The sequence below is a fragment of the Lathamus discolor genome, chromosome 1, assembly GCF_037157495.1.
Source record: "Lathamus discolor isolate bLatDis1 chromosome 1, bLatDis1.hap1, whole genome shotgun sequence".
Taxonomy (NCBI): domain Eukaryota; kingdom Metazoa; phylum Chordata; class Aves; order Psittaciformes; family Psittacidae; genus Lathamus; species Lathamus discolor.
In genome coordinates this window covers 8,728,992-8,743,149 of record NC_088884.1, presented here as the reverse complement: position 1 = coordinate 8,743,149, position 14,158 = coordinate 8,728,992, and the positions used below count along the sequence as shown (strand labels likewise).

Here is a 14,158-nt window from a genome sequence, read left to right as displayed (position 1 = left end):
CAGTATGACTAAGTGTCATCCAGATGTTCCTTGAACTCTGACAGACTTGATACTGTGACCACTTCCCCCAGGAGTCTCTTCCAATGGCTGACCACTCGCTCAGTGAAGAACTTTTCCTGATGTCCATTTTGAACTTCCCCTGGTGCAGCTTCATTCCATTTCCTCTTGTTTTATTCCACATCTGGCATTTCAGGGGACTTGAGAGCATAAGTTCTCCTTTGTATGTTATAAATCCGCTTCAGATATGTAAGGAACATTTTACAGGTGAGAGCAGATAGACCTTATGAAGCAATCTGAAACTCCACTCAGAAGTGAATGCATAGTACTGAAGTAGGCCAGACAAACAGGGAACATGTTCATGAACATGTTCTATAGTTTTTTGATTCTACTTGCTCAAATAAAATTTAGATCTCTTTAAGGATATGTAATACAACTAAGAGAAAACTCATAAAACTAACTAGACTGTGCAAATATTTCCAATAATAGCTGTAATACCATATTTGCATGTAATTTTCAGCAAATCCTACATGCATATTTTTCTTACTTTTTGGTAAAAGTTTGGACTATTCCAAAATTTATGTTTTTCTGTTATCAACTTGGTGGTTCTATATGACCTTAGTATAATCAAACTTGGGGTTTCTGTTTTCATCAAAGCGGTTTGAGGTGAATGATTTATTTGAAATGCCTGTATATGTCAAGCATTTGCTGATATAATCAGTTCACCTTGTTGTGAAGATGTTTTAAGGTTTGCCACACAGAACAGCTTACCTAGAAATTTGAGACAGATCTCTCCTTCAGTCTCTACTACGAACCCTCCAGATGTGTTTTACCCCTGAAGATGGGTTGGTTATCCTGCTCATTGCTTGAGTAATGACATCTAATAGAGCAAAATTTGTGTTTCCCGATAGAGTGGCTTATTGGTTCCATCAGAGTTAAGTAACAAACATTTCTTAACCATAGTTTTAAAAAATGGGTAGGACATGTTTTTTAAGGTGTCCCGGAGTAGCCTTAGTCAGGTCCACAGTTGAAAAAACTCCTGTAACATTACACTGTTTCCTGCATTAGGTAATCGTAACAAAAATAAAAGCAAAACATTACACCAAGTTCAATGTATAGATATTTTCTGTCTCTGTTTTACTAATGCACGATATGCTATTTTTGTATCCGGGACAACATCTATTCGGTGAAGCCTATCTGGTCTCTAGTGCGTGTGCCAAGTTTTTAATAATCTTCCTCTCAAAAGTGATCAAATCTGACTTAAGAAATGAGGTTTTAGCAGATGTACTTCCATTTACTTGAGGTATGTCTTGTCGCCTTAAATTACTGAATGTGCCTGGTAGGTAATACTTAAGTGTTCAGGTGGTTGATTGTACCATGGCCATTATAACTTGTATCATGGATACTTTTACTTCAATGTCACAATAAGTTGCCTTGGTACAGTTTGCTTCCTCTGTTTTGTGTAGATGAGTAGTCTTGTTGATCATGGTGAGAATGCTATATTGAATGTGCGTGTAGGATCAAAAGCTATAATCTTACGAATTTCAGATTTTTAATTTTTCCCCTAATGCAAAGAAGTCTGTATTTTAGCTATGTAAGTGCTTTAGCAGGTTGATCCCCTAAGCTGAGTAGTGTGTAATTGCATTAATTTTTTTTGCAGCATAATCTTTAACATGGTATATCCTTGCATAAACATGAGGGAAGTGTATGGCATTTGAATGTAGGTTTTAAGTTTCCCTAATCTCATTGGAAAAGTAGTATTTAATCTATTGATTAAGAGAAGTTTACAGCTGCTGTGACTGTAGTCCACAGGAACTCAAAATAATGTCTCTCACCTGTATCAGGTTTCTGTTGAAGTAAAAATAGCATAATTCTCATTAAAATGCCTAATATGTATAAAATATATATACATGTGCATATATATGCACATACATACGCATAGCCAGTGTGAGAAATCACGACTACAGTGTCTGCTAACATTTTTCAAAATCTTATCTGTAACTTTTTTTCCTATCTATATAAATTCAATAAACCCTTCTTTTGCATGTAATGCATTTACCTCAACACTGTGGGAACTCGTCTACTGAGTTTGCTCTCAACAGTATCTGTCCAAGAATAAAGATTCCATAATTCTGTAAATGAGAATTCCAAACAATGTTGGTAGGTCCTGAGTCAATTAAAAGCAGTTATCTCTAAATGAAACTTAAGTTTGTTACTGGACTTACATAAGTCTTGCATAGCTTTGTTTATGAAGGATGTTAGAGCTGAATACTGGGATAGTGAGCAAGGCAGTGCTTTCTATAAACTATAATCTGTGGTCAGCAGATATTTCAGTAGGCTCTCGTAAGATGTATAGTGCTGTATCAAATCTATAATATTTTTGTATCAGTTTGATTATTAGAGTGTGATATGGTCTGTAAAAATTCCTGAGAACTGGCAGTGGCCTGTTTGCTCCTTAACCTAATAAATTGATCTTCCTTGTTCACTCTATTAAAAATTAATACAGGGATAGATATATACTGCTTCATACTACAGACGATATTAACCAAAGCATTAAGCATTGCCCTAAAGTACACATAGATTTAATGATCTTTCCTTTTCAGTCTTTTCAATAATCTTCAGTAGAATGCATCTTGCAGAAAATACATGTAGGCTGTTGTTTGTGTGAAAGTAATCCATTTTAATTATGCTTTACAGATACTAACTTTAAATAGTTTATATAGATTTAAACTTAGAGTTGCAGAATTCAGTCTTAGAATAGTGTTTTGCACCCATTTAGCTGCTGCTTTTGTTGTTTCTTGCAGGTTTGTCCATATGTCCAAAATGCATCAGTCTAACAAATTTAAGCAAAGTACTACTGAATTTGAGTAAGAAAACAGGAAAGGTCAATTTTTTCATGGTCATGCATTCTTTATTTTGCTTTTCTCCATTGTATTACTAGGCAGACTTTGCTCTGAGAATATCAAACCTCATGTAAATTTTTTGAAGATTCAGGTTTCCTTCAGCATTTTCCTTCCATGGCAGGAACTTGTCTGTGTTTAGTTCTTACCACGCTTACATTCTTGCATGACTTGTGGCCTTTCAACTTTTTAGGCTAGAAATACTGATCTCTTTTTTGAGTGTGTAAGTACAGATTCCTAAATTTGAAAGGGAGTGATGTAAGTTTTTCAAGTTTGTGTTGGGAAACAGAAATGTTACAACATTTCAGTTAAGGAGAACTGTAACGACACATGCAGAGCAAAATTTGGTTGGTGGCAAAAGTAATTAGATGTGGAATAATAAAATTGGTGAAGTGTTGGATTAGGTAATTTAAAATCTAGAGCTATGGGCCCCAAGCTTTCTTGCACTGTTAAGTCCAATTATCAAAATTTTCTTTAATCACTATGTTACTGGTGTATGATCAGATATTTAACATAAAGGATTCGAAAAGTAGTATATTTCTAGAGGAGCAGCACTTTGTTAAGCATTAATTAAAACAATGGGCAGTTTGCCTATGATTATTTCCCTTCTGTGTAGAATTACAGCTTTTGTTCTTTAATATTAATAGTTCATTCAAATTCAGATCAAGAAAGTAGAGGCCATAGGATAGACTAGGGGACAGAGCTGGCAAATTTGATGTAGGATGGGTACCTGAGTATGACTGCATTCATAAGCACACAATTATGGCTATTACGGAATAGTGCTGGAGGGCCTCAGCAGAAGAGAAAGGTGGGAATGCTACCCTGCCTGAGTATGTTCATAAAGCTGAAAACTTTGTGTATAAAGCAGAAGGCAAGGGTATGTCAGATTAATCAAATTCTATATACTTTTTTCCATGTATTAAAGAAAAATCAGTCAAATACTAATAGGCCATTGTAAAAGGAATTGGGATTTGTATAGGCAGAGTAAAAGAATGGATTTTTGCAAATGTGGGAAGAAGTGCTCCTACTTGTACTTTAAAAAGTAAAAAGACACAATACCAATGATTGAATTACAGTAAGATCAGGCTTCTGGCAAACTCAGGGTAAAGAAAAAATTATATTTCATATCAGACTCTATATTCAATTATATATGCACTGTGTAGAATAAAGTCACCCTATTTAATGGTCATACCAGTTCAAACTTCCATGGTAGTCTAGTGTCTGCTCTTCTCTTCCAGGAAACAGAAAATAACACTCATGTAACTGCAAAAGTTAGTTATTGTTTGGTGAAAAAATATTTGTAGAGATCTGTTGTCTCTTACAGAATTTTCAACTGGACTATCTTTGTGGTTTTTCACTGAATTCTTAAATTCTTGCTTGTGATCTTTAAATAGGCTAAATTCCTTATTGCAAGCTTCTGTCTGCTGTATTCTGTCCCCAGCCCCCTCACATTTCTGGGTAATAGTTGAAGATGGCATACCTTGGGCATGAGTTGGACAGACAGTCTGTTGGAGAAAACACTTGAAATCTTTTCTGCATTCCCTGCTGAGTCTGTACATCCAAAAGCATTCTTGCCTTCATTGAACCAGATTGTACCTGAAGACATCTGCATCTGAATATTGACTGTAGATGTTATTTCTGTAAGATATAAACCTAATTTTAAGTTTTTTCTCTCGTATTGCAGTATTGCTTAGGGGAGGACTTTATGAGAGTAAAAATAGAATTGAAAGCATCTAGTAGCAACCATACCAAATACTTTAAAGCATAGTGTGGAGCTCTCATAATGTTACTTCACTTTATGTATTGCATGATGGCAAACATTGTGTTTTGAAGAGACTTTGCAAGTCTTAAAGTTTGTGTCTTTGCTTTTGTCTTTTTTTCTTTTTTTATTTAATACTTGTTTTAAACAAATGATAGTGCCGAATTTTAAATTACTTGTAGACTGTAACATTATATGCCTGTTTTCACAAACTGGTCATTTGTGGCAGTTGAAGTTGTTTCTCATTTGATTTCACAACAGTTTAAGGTTTATGGTTTCATAGGTTTTGCTGCAGTGCTCATCTGCTACTGTGTTAGGTGAACCTGAAAAGTTAAGTTCAGGAAAGGCTTTTAAGTAAGACAGTAAGGCTTTACTTAGATATTTTCTTGTGTTACAAAATGAGGTTTTCTGTACACAAAAGATCTGAATTATTTTGAGAAGCTCACTACTTTGTTAGGTAGTTTTTATATCTTCACCGAACAGCAGATGATGTAAAGTGGTCAAGAAATCAGTATATTCGTAGTGACTGAGTTTGATTTTTGAAGTGTGAAATACGTGTGAGACTGGAACTTCCACAGATTTTAACTAGATTAATGCTGAGGAACGGGTAAAACTAAGAAAGAATCATCGAATAGTTTGGGTTGGAAGGGACTTTCAAAGGTCATCTAGTGCAACCCCCCTGCAATGAGCAGAGGGACATTCAACTTCAACTAGATCAGGTTGCTCAGAACCACATCCAGCCTGGCCTTGAATGCGTTTAGGGATGGGGCAGCCACCACCTCTCTGAGCAAGCCATGCCAGTGTTTTACCACGCTTACTGTAAAAAACGTATTGCTCACATCCAGCCTGAATCCTCCCTCTTTTAGTTTTAAAACCATCACCCCTCATATTGCAACAGGCCCTGCTAAAAAGTCTGTGCTTCAAATACTGGAAGGCTGATAGGTCTCCCTAGAGTCTTCTCCAGGCTGAACAACCCCAGCTCTCAGCCTTTTGTCACAGGAGAGGTGCTCCATCCCTCTGAAAGTATTTGTGGCCCTCCCTTGGACCCTCTTCAACAGGTCCATATCTTTCCTGTACTGAGGACTTCATAAAGTTTAAATCTGTTTATTTTTTTCAATTGCCTGCATTTTTCATCCTTTTTTACTGTGTTTTTTCCCAAATTTCACCATCTTTAATGCAGATTAGCCTTGTCCAGTATTGTTTCCTATTGCATTCTAAACATGCTCAAAACAAAATGCGTCACAGAATCATAGAATAGTTAGGATTGGAAAGGACCTTAAGATCTCTGGTTTCAACCTGCCTGCCATGGGCAACGGGATGTCAAGGGAATACTGCCACATAGCTGAAATAATTAGTGCCTGGCCATGCTGCTTTAAAATGATTCAGTATTGCAAAATCACAGTGATGTTAAGTATTGCATCTTTCCGAACCGGGCCTTCAACCATGCTGTTTTCATTACCAATCTGGTGGGATTTTGTTAACTTTTCAGCACTATTAACATTTTTTTCAACACGGTTTTGGTTCAGAAAGCAGTTTGAAGCTGTTTTCTGACTTATTATGTGCTTAAAATTTCAGAGAGAAATTGTGTGTTTCGAGTTCAAGGACAAAGTTGTGTACAGAGCAATTTCAGAAGAGATAGCAACTCATAGTAGTTGATGACTCTTGAGCAGTAGTAACAGGTTGTGATAGTAGAATAGATAGCAGGCCAAGTGTTATACTGGCAGATGGATGGTAAATGTACCGTGTTGCATTGGTGAGTGTCTCCAGGGTATGGCTGGCATTGGTGAGTAAAGGAGAAATTAAATGGGTGAGACATAGCTCTGACTTTGCTATTTGTTTGCTTAAGGTAGTTACAAGCTAAGACTAGGAGTAATTTGTTCACAGACTCATTATTACTGTTGATGTAATTGTATTATGAATCAAGACTGTTTGCCATGTGAATTAGGATGCTATTGTCATAGGTGTTATAAAGTTGTGTTTGAGACCTTAATCTTTGGTGGTTTTGGAGCAACATAGGGGAACTAAGCATCCAAAAGCCTATGGTGATCTTCTAATGCCTTCCCCCTCTTAACTTTCCAAGGGACTTTTGCCTACAGATTCACATACTTACATAGAAGAGTTTATTGTTTAGAAACTGAAATACTGGGACTTATTGAGAAGAAAATCTGATAAATTGATTATGAAGAACCCCACTCACTGAGTACTTCTTGGTAGTAATTCCTTCTTTACCAAATACTTGCTAGGAGTACTTCTGAAGGCTTAGTCCAGGCTTTGTCTGTGTGTGTTAAGAAAAAAAACTTGAGGAGAAGAAGAAATAAGTCAAAACTTAAAATATCTTAGGTTTGTTAATTCTTATTGAGTTGCATCATTTAGAAGCACAAATGCAAGGTCCCACTCATGTATATTTTTTAAACCTATTCAATAAAATGTATACTCAAGCAATGTTTTTATACTACTTTGGTTATAGGAGTTGTGGGTGCTAATGGTTTTTTCTCTGTTTTACCCTGGTGTTCATGAGTAACTCCTACAGAATGATTGCCTAATAAAGCTGTATGTATTAGCATACTAGTATTTGAATCACCAGGAAGTTTTGAGGTCTCTTAAAGGTTCAGTAGCATGTTCATTGGTATGCTGCAAATAAGAGTTTAGTAATCAAGTGCTGGAGAAAAGAATGAGAATTACCTATGATCTATAGTTTGATCTGGTGTTTCATCCTGATAGTGATATTCTGACATGTACTAGGGTAGCAGCAAAAAGGGTTGGGCCAGACCAGACAGAAGGAGATGGATACTTCTAAGAAAGAGGAATCATGAAGGTGGTTGGGTTTTTTTTATTTTTTAAAATATATAATAAAATATGAGGCTCTCTCAACAAATTTTGCATCTTAAAGACATTCTGGACAAAAAAACCATAAAATGTAGGTATTGCTGGACTTCATAAAAACCAGACTGGCAACAGTTTGATCTGGGTAGAAATACTGTAGGGCTGAGTTTAGAGATATCCCTTTATATGGAAGTGTGAAGTTGATAATTATATGTAGGAAGAACATCTAGTACTGTCTCAAAAGCAGAGCATTTACTGTATGTGTTGATGCTGACTCAAAGGAAGAAAACCACACTTCTCTGGATCTTGACAGGACATCAGAGTTCTGAAGTTTTTCTGCTTGCATATGGATGTTATAAATAAAACTCTGTCAGGAAAAAATGCTTTATTAAAAGTTATCTCTCATTTTTTAAAGTGCTAATTATAAACTTAGCTCGAATCTCCTGGATTCACAAATTGAGAACAGGAATTAAAACTGATATTATTTCATGTTAAAAAGGGAAATACTTTTTTGAACTTAACATTGTTCAAATTCTGATGCACTGTATTGGCAGTCTTGCAAAACTGTACTTGCCTACTGTGATTAGTGGGATCTTTAATTGCCCACAGTTGAAGTGCATATTGGTAGGAGATGCTGATAACGGTTAGCAGACCAGACAGAAAAACATTTGCCATTTTGCAAAACTCATGAATACAGGTGTGTTCACATGAATTAATTTGTGCTGTAGGAAGTGATAGCGTGCCAGTAACTAATTCATGTGTCTTCTTCCATTTAAGGTATCTAGTGGATAGTCGCTGGTTCAAACAGTGGAAAAAATATGTTGGTTTTGACAGCTGGGACAAATACCAGATGGGAGATCAGAATGTGTACCCTGGTCCTATTGATAATTCTGGACTTCTCAAAGGTAACTGCTTCCAATTGTGTAATAAGCCAGTACTAAAATTTAGTGCAAATTTGTCACAGTTTATTCATCGTTTGTATTTAATAGTGTAAATGAGTCTCAGTATATATGAAAGTGAAACTTTTTGTTAGTTTGAGACCATGACAAGGGAACTGGAATAGATTTCCCTAACAAATCACAATTTCATAAATGAAATTACTGGAACTTCTTTGCAATGGTAACAGAATATTTAATAACGTACAAAGTACTAGCTTATAATATTTTGAGATACTTTGGGAGTTGAAATTTAGTTAAGTAGATAGCCTGAGTTCAGTAAGTGTGGCTTTGGTTTGTTTGGAGTTTTGGTGGGTTTTTTGGTGGGTTGTTTTTTTTTTTTTGTTTTTTTTTTTTAGCTTAAATAGATTGCTTGATTTTTAAGTTGAACTCTAAAATTTCTTTTTGTAGACGAGCCCCAAGCCCTTACTTTGAATCTGGAACATTTGAAAAAGTAGTATTATGCAGTTCAGTGATAATATAAAGTGGTATGAAATGATAGAGGATCATTTTCTAATTTTATGGTCTTCTAAGTATGGTTAAACTCTGTCGCTGGCATGATTATTCAAGTTGGACTGACTTTTGCTGAACTCTACTCAGATTTGTAGACACCGGTCTTGGAATACTTTCCCAAATATTTTAATCTTTAGGTCAAATTGTATATTTAATAACCAGTATTGAAATTCCATGGAGCTATTAATATTTAATCTGCAAAATCCAATAGATACAAAATCTAGCAGATAATTGGTTTCCCTCTTTGCAGTTACAGGTAATATAATAGTACCGCACAATTTGTTTGCACCTAGTAATAAAAATTTTTATAGCTTATGGAGTTTATGATGAACTCTGACTTTCTTCATTCAAAACTTCTCAACTGTAATTAATATCTCATTATTTTACAAGTTAAATGTTAAAGATAATTGCCTCTCTCATAGGACTTATCATACCATGTTGCACTAGTTGTCAGTGTGAGTGTGCATGTCTGACAAGTGACTGGTATCATTGCCTTCAAAGAAGGTGTATATTGTCATATACATGTTCTCTTCCATCCACAATATTAAAGGTGTTTTTGCTCCAGGTGAGTGGTGTGTTTTGTTTTCTGAAATGTGAGGATCTAGGTATTTTGTACATTCTTGCAGTAAATCTTGCAGTGGGGCAAGCATGTTCAGGTAATCCTCTTCAGTTGCAATCATATGTGTTAAGAAACTTGTATCCTCACTGTGGCAGCATCAGCTTATTCTTTGTTCTGTGTCTACCAACTTAAAAAAAAAGGGGGGGTGATTTCTAAAAGAGCAAAGTACTGTATTAGTTGATCTCTATTATTTATATCTTGATCTATATACGTACTCAGATTATGGTTTATGTCACTGTGCCTAATACGTTAGGGTTAAGTTTGAGGTAATTTTAGACATTTTGCTAAAAGCTCCTGAAAATCTGTGTGCTGTCGTTTTGACAGTGCTTATTAATATCCCTTTCAAAACAAAGACAAGGTCAGGGTTTATGAACTTTACTTTTGGCTCATTCATTGTTCTAAAATGATGGATCTGCACTGGCAGTGGTACAGTTCATCCAGCTACTGTCTGACATCCACTGTTCCTGTGTGAAGGCAGTTTTAAAATTAAGGTCATATGTGCTCGGCAAATAGTAGCTGTCTCCTTCAACTGCAGAGCAGTAGTCCTCTATACTAGATTTCCTGTGTAGCATAAATTGAACCTTTAAAACACTTTGTTTTTAATCCTGTCTTTGACATGTAGTATGCACTAGTTACTCTCATGCTATCCTCCTTAAGTGTTAAGCCTGAAAATCTGCTTCTGATTTAAAGAATGAAATGGGCATGCTTTCTCAGATACTCTGCAGTGTAATGGAGTGATAAGGAAAACTATTGTTAAATCCAAGAAATACTGATTCCAGGAAACTGAATTAGTATGTTGTACCTGTATAACTTAAATGCTGCTCCCTTATTTCCAGAACGTTTGGATGAATTGGGAGCAGTGAAAAGTAACAGGTAGAGATTTTCAGTTAATCTCAACATTTGCAAAAAAAGTTGTTAAATACAGTAGAATACAGACATGCCATCTTCAAAAGAAGAGATACATAGTCAACTTTAGATTAGCAAAGCAAGCACAAGCAAGTAGTTAAAATAGCTGATTGTTCAACAGTGTTGAATACGAGAGAATGAGTCGGGGTACTTTGATGGAATAAAGTTCTGAAAAAAAAATACACTAGGAGAAATGTTGGGGTTTTAGAAAGATCTAATGGAGTCCAGATTAGATCTCACTATAAACTGTAGCAGTGTCAGATCAGTGCAGAAATACAGCATAAACCATTTAAAGAGTTGACTGAAGATGTGTTTGTGAACTTTTCCCAATGTTTTGCTTCTGGTTATAATGTGTGCTTGCTGGCCTGTTGCTGGGTACTTCCAAATGGAAAGACAACTGCCGTAATTGTCTGACGCTAATAGTGGCTCAGATCTGGAATGATATTTTACACATATAGAGTAGTTGCTATCTTACTGCTGTAATAAGGGTTGAATGAAAACTAAAAGCATGCTATTTAACAGGTTGCCAAGTTGTACTTCTTTCAAATGCTGTATCTTCCTGTCCCCGTGAAGAATTTTAGAAGGACTATGTTTCCAGAGCACGTAGGATCCTTTAAGTAGGAGGATTGTACCGTGTTATTTTCCCAGCCTGATATGGAATGAATGACTTCAAACTTCATCTTTGATCTACTGTAACTACCCATTTCTGCATTTTCAGTGAAGGGTGCAACTGTAGCATGAAATGGAAGTATCCATGGTGATATAGGATTATGTGTGAAGTGGGTGGAGAAATGGATTGGTTTCTCTAATGCTATGATGTGCGGTAACAAGTTAGGCACTTAGCATGAGGATATGGAGTTGTCACTTGGATTCCTGAGTGTAAGAATACTACCTATAATAGGTGTGCTATGCAGGAAGTGAGTAGTTTGCCTAGTTTCAGAAGACTTTTGCTTTGAATACCCTAATACTAGTAATATAACTTACTCAGAAAATACATCTGTTTAATGTATGATACATTAAAAACGCAACAGAATTACAGTATGCAAGTAAAAATATCTTTCTCTTTTAGATGGTGATTCTCAGTCTCTCAAGGAACATCTTATTGATGAGCTGGACTACATCCTTCTGCCAACTGAAGGCTGGAATAGGCTAGTTAGCTGGTACACACTGATGGAAGGTCAAGAGCCAATAGCACGCAAGGTACTCTTAAATAACCTACTGGGCTGAACGTGATTTGGATTAAGTCCTGTAAATATGCAGGTGTTGTGCATGAATTTGTTAGAAGATTGTAAGTCCTGGCATATGATAATCATATAGACAACTCCTGCTTTAGTTGCTTATAGATACCTAGTTTTTTTTAGTATTGAGAAACAAGGATCAAAAGGATATAACTTTTTTTTTTTCCTCTGGAAGTAGATCCTCTAATATTTCAAGAACTTGCATTAGGAGCTTGAAAGTCTATTAGTGCAAATGATTTTGTAATTAGGTATAAAACCCTAAAACTATATTTACTATATTAGTGAAGAGCCTAGCTCTAATGATGTTAACTTTGGTAGAGTAATTGGTAGTTCTTTTTCTGGTAAGCAGAGTCTTCTGTGCTCAACAGATTGCTAGGGGAATTTTTTCTTTAAGTAAAAAGCTTACCTCAGCACAGGTAGCAGTCCATGGTATTGTCAATACTGTGACCTTCCATTAGTATGATATGCTTAAATATTAATATTTTTGTGTTTTTTTTTTTTTCTCCAAGACATACCATCTTTCTCATTAAGGTGATATGACATTTTACCAGTTTATTGATCATACAGTCTTTTTTGATAGTATTATATCTTAAGATTTTCAGGCTAGGGACTACAGTTACATCCTCACTGTAGTGAATTGTATAATTTTTAAAATACATTTTGCTATGTTTGCAACTTCTAAATTTACCGTTAGGGCGCTTGCATTTTTTTGGTTTTTGGTTTTTTTTTCTTTTAGTTCCTGAAGTAATATTCTGATTAGAATTCAGTTTGATACGACTTCTGGTGTAATGTAACTTTTTCTTCTATGACATGATTATGGTCTAGCTGCATGCATGCTGGCCTCTTACTTGAAGTCCGTTCTTTTCAAACAGATGCCAGATTTAGCTATAGAAGAAATTTGCCATCTTCAGGATTCATTTGGGCATCAATAGAACTAGCTTTTAACATTCTTTTTAACACAATAAAAGGGGGAATTTTTGTTTGTTTGTTTAAGAGACATCCCTGGAATGAAATCTATTAAAATGGCTTTCCTTCTTTAAAGATACATGTTATCAACTTGTTACTTTTTTTCCTGAAGAGGGATTTCAGCAAACTGAATGCTCTTCCCTCATCATGGTGTAGTAAAACTTCTGTCATTTTTTTTCACTTTGGGGGTGAAATACAGGAAGAGAGAAGGGAAATTACAGTTAGTTGCTTTCTATGTGGAAAGAACTAACTGGAAAAACACCTGGAGTGTAACGAGTGGCCATGTAAACTGGCATGGCTTCATTGTTTTCAGCCAGTATGAACAGTAGTTTTTGGAGATGCATATTCCAGTTCAGAATTTTTCTTTCTGATACTTTTGTCATTTGTCCCTGAATCTTTCTTCTGTCTGTGTTGGTGTTTTTCCATAGAGGTGGGATGACACTTTGTTTTCATTCCTTTGGTTACATCAACTTTTTTTTAAATTTAGATCCAAATTTTAAATTGATTTGTTGTTTTACTTGACCCATGTCAAATGACATCAGAACTTTATGAAACAGAATGTGGCAATACTACTGCTAGAGTGTCAGTTTTATTCTCAGAGATGCCTTAGCCATACTGCACAGTTTTGTTGACAGGAACTGTTTTGTTGTTACTGTACTAGGTAGAAACCCTACTATGCTGCTCAAATGAAGACACATTTTTATTTAAATATGGTTGGCAGTCATTGAAATTAAAGCAAACTACTGAGCAGCAATGAAATCATTCACTGATACATTTCTTTTTCCTATGGCACATGCATATGAGTTATATTCGTACAGATCTCTCCTAGCAATTAGCTGGTGGCTTTTTTTTTTTTTTATTACCGTATTTGTCAGATGTATCACATATCAGGGCAATGGTTATTTTTGGAACAGTCTACATGACTAAGTACTGCAGTTACACTTTGGAAGATCAAAGGGAAAAACATTTAAGAGGTGACCCTGAATATTTTATTCTACATTTTACTTTTATTAAAAAAAAAAAAACAACAAACAAACAAACCAAAACCTTTATACTTAGCAATTTTTTAATGGGTTACAAAAAAGAACATAAAACCATGTAATGAGTAGGTGAAATTTCAAATTAATGTATTATCAGAATGTAAGTAAAATATTTGTAGGTTTTATTTAAAAATGTGATATCCTGATTTTATTAGCTTGTATTCTTGTTTTTATATGTATTCTTTAACTGTGAAAAGTAGTTCTTCATGTTTTGAGCAAGTGGCATGCAGTGAATATATCTTGAAATAAAAATAACTTTTGGTGGGTTTTATCTTTTGATAAAAAGTATCTTTTGGGTAAGCATGCCTATTTGTGATTCCCACTGTTCTTAAAACATTGAAAGTCATGGTGGTGTTGTTATACACAGGTAAGACAACATAATCATGCGAAAAATTTACTTTTTAGTTTGCTGTATTTCTAAAAAGTTATAAAATAATTTTAGTTCTAATTTTTTACATTTAT

At 35.2% G+C, this 14,158-nt stretch overlaps 1 protein-coding gene across 4 annotated transcripts in view; it reads left to right on the top strand.

Annotated features, from left to right (window-relative positions):
- USP15 (ubiquitin specific peptidase 15) overlaps positions 1-14,158 on the top strand; it is a 58,547-nt gene that overhangs the window by 8,165 nt on the left and 36,224 nt on the right. For all 4 annotated transcript variants that reach the window (XM_065685005.1, XM_065685082.1, XM_065684913.1 and 1 more), the window contains exons 2-3: positions 8,257-8,384; positions 11,522-11,652. In XM_065685005.1, coding sequence (XP_065541077.1) covers positions 8,257-8,384; positions 11,522-11,652 — 259 coding nt within the window. The remainder of the gene's footprint in view (positions 1-8,256; positions 8,385-11,521; positions 11,653-14,158) is intronic.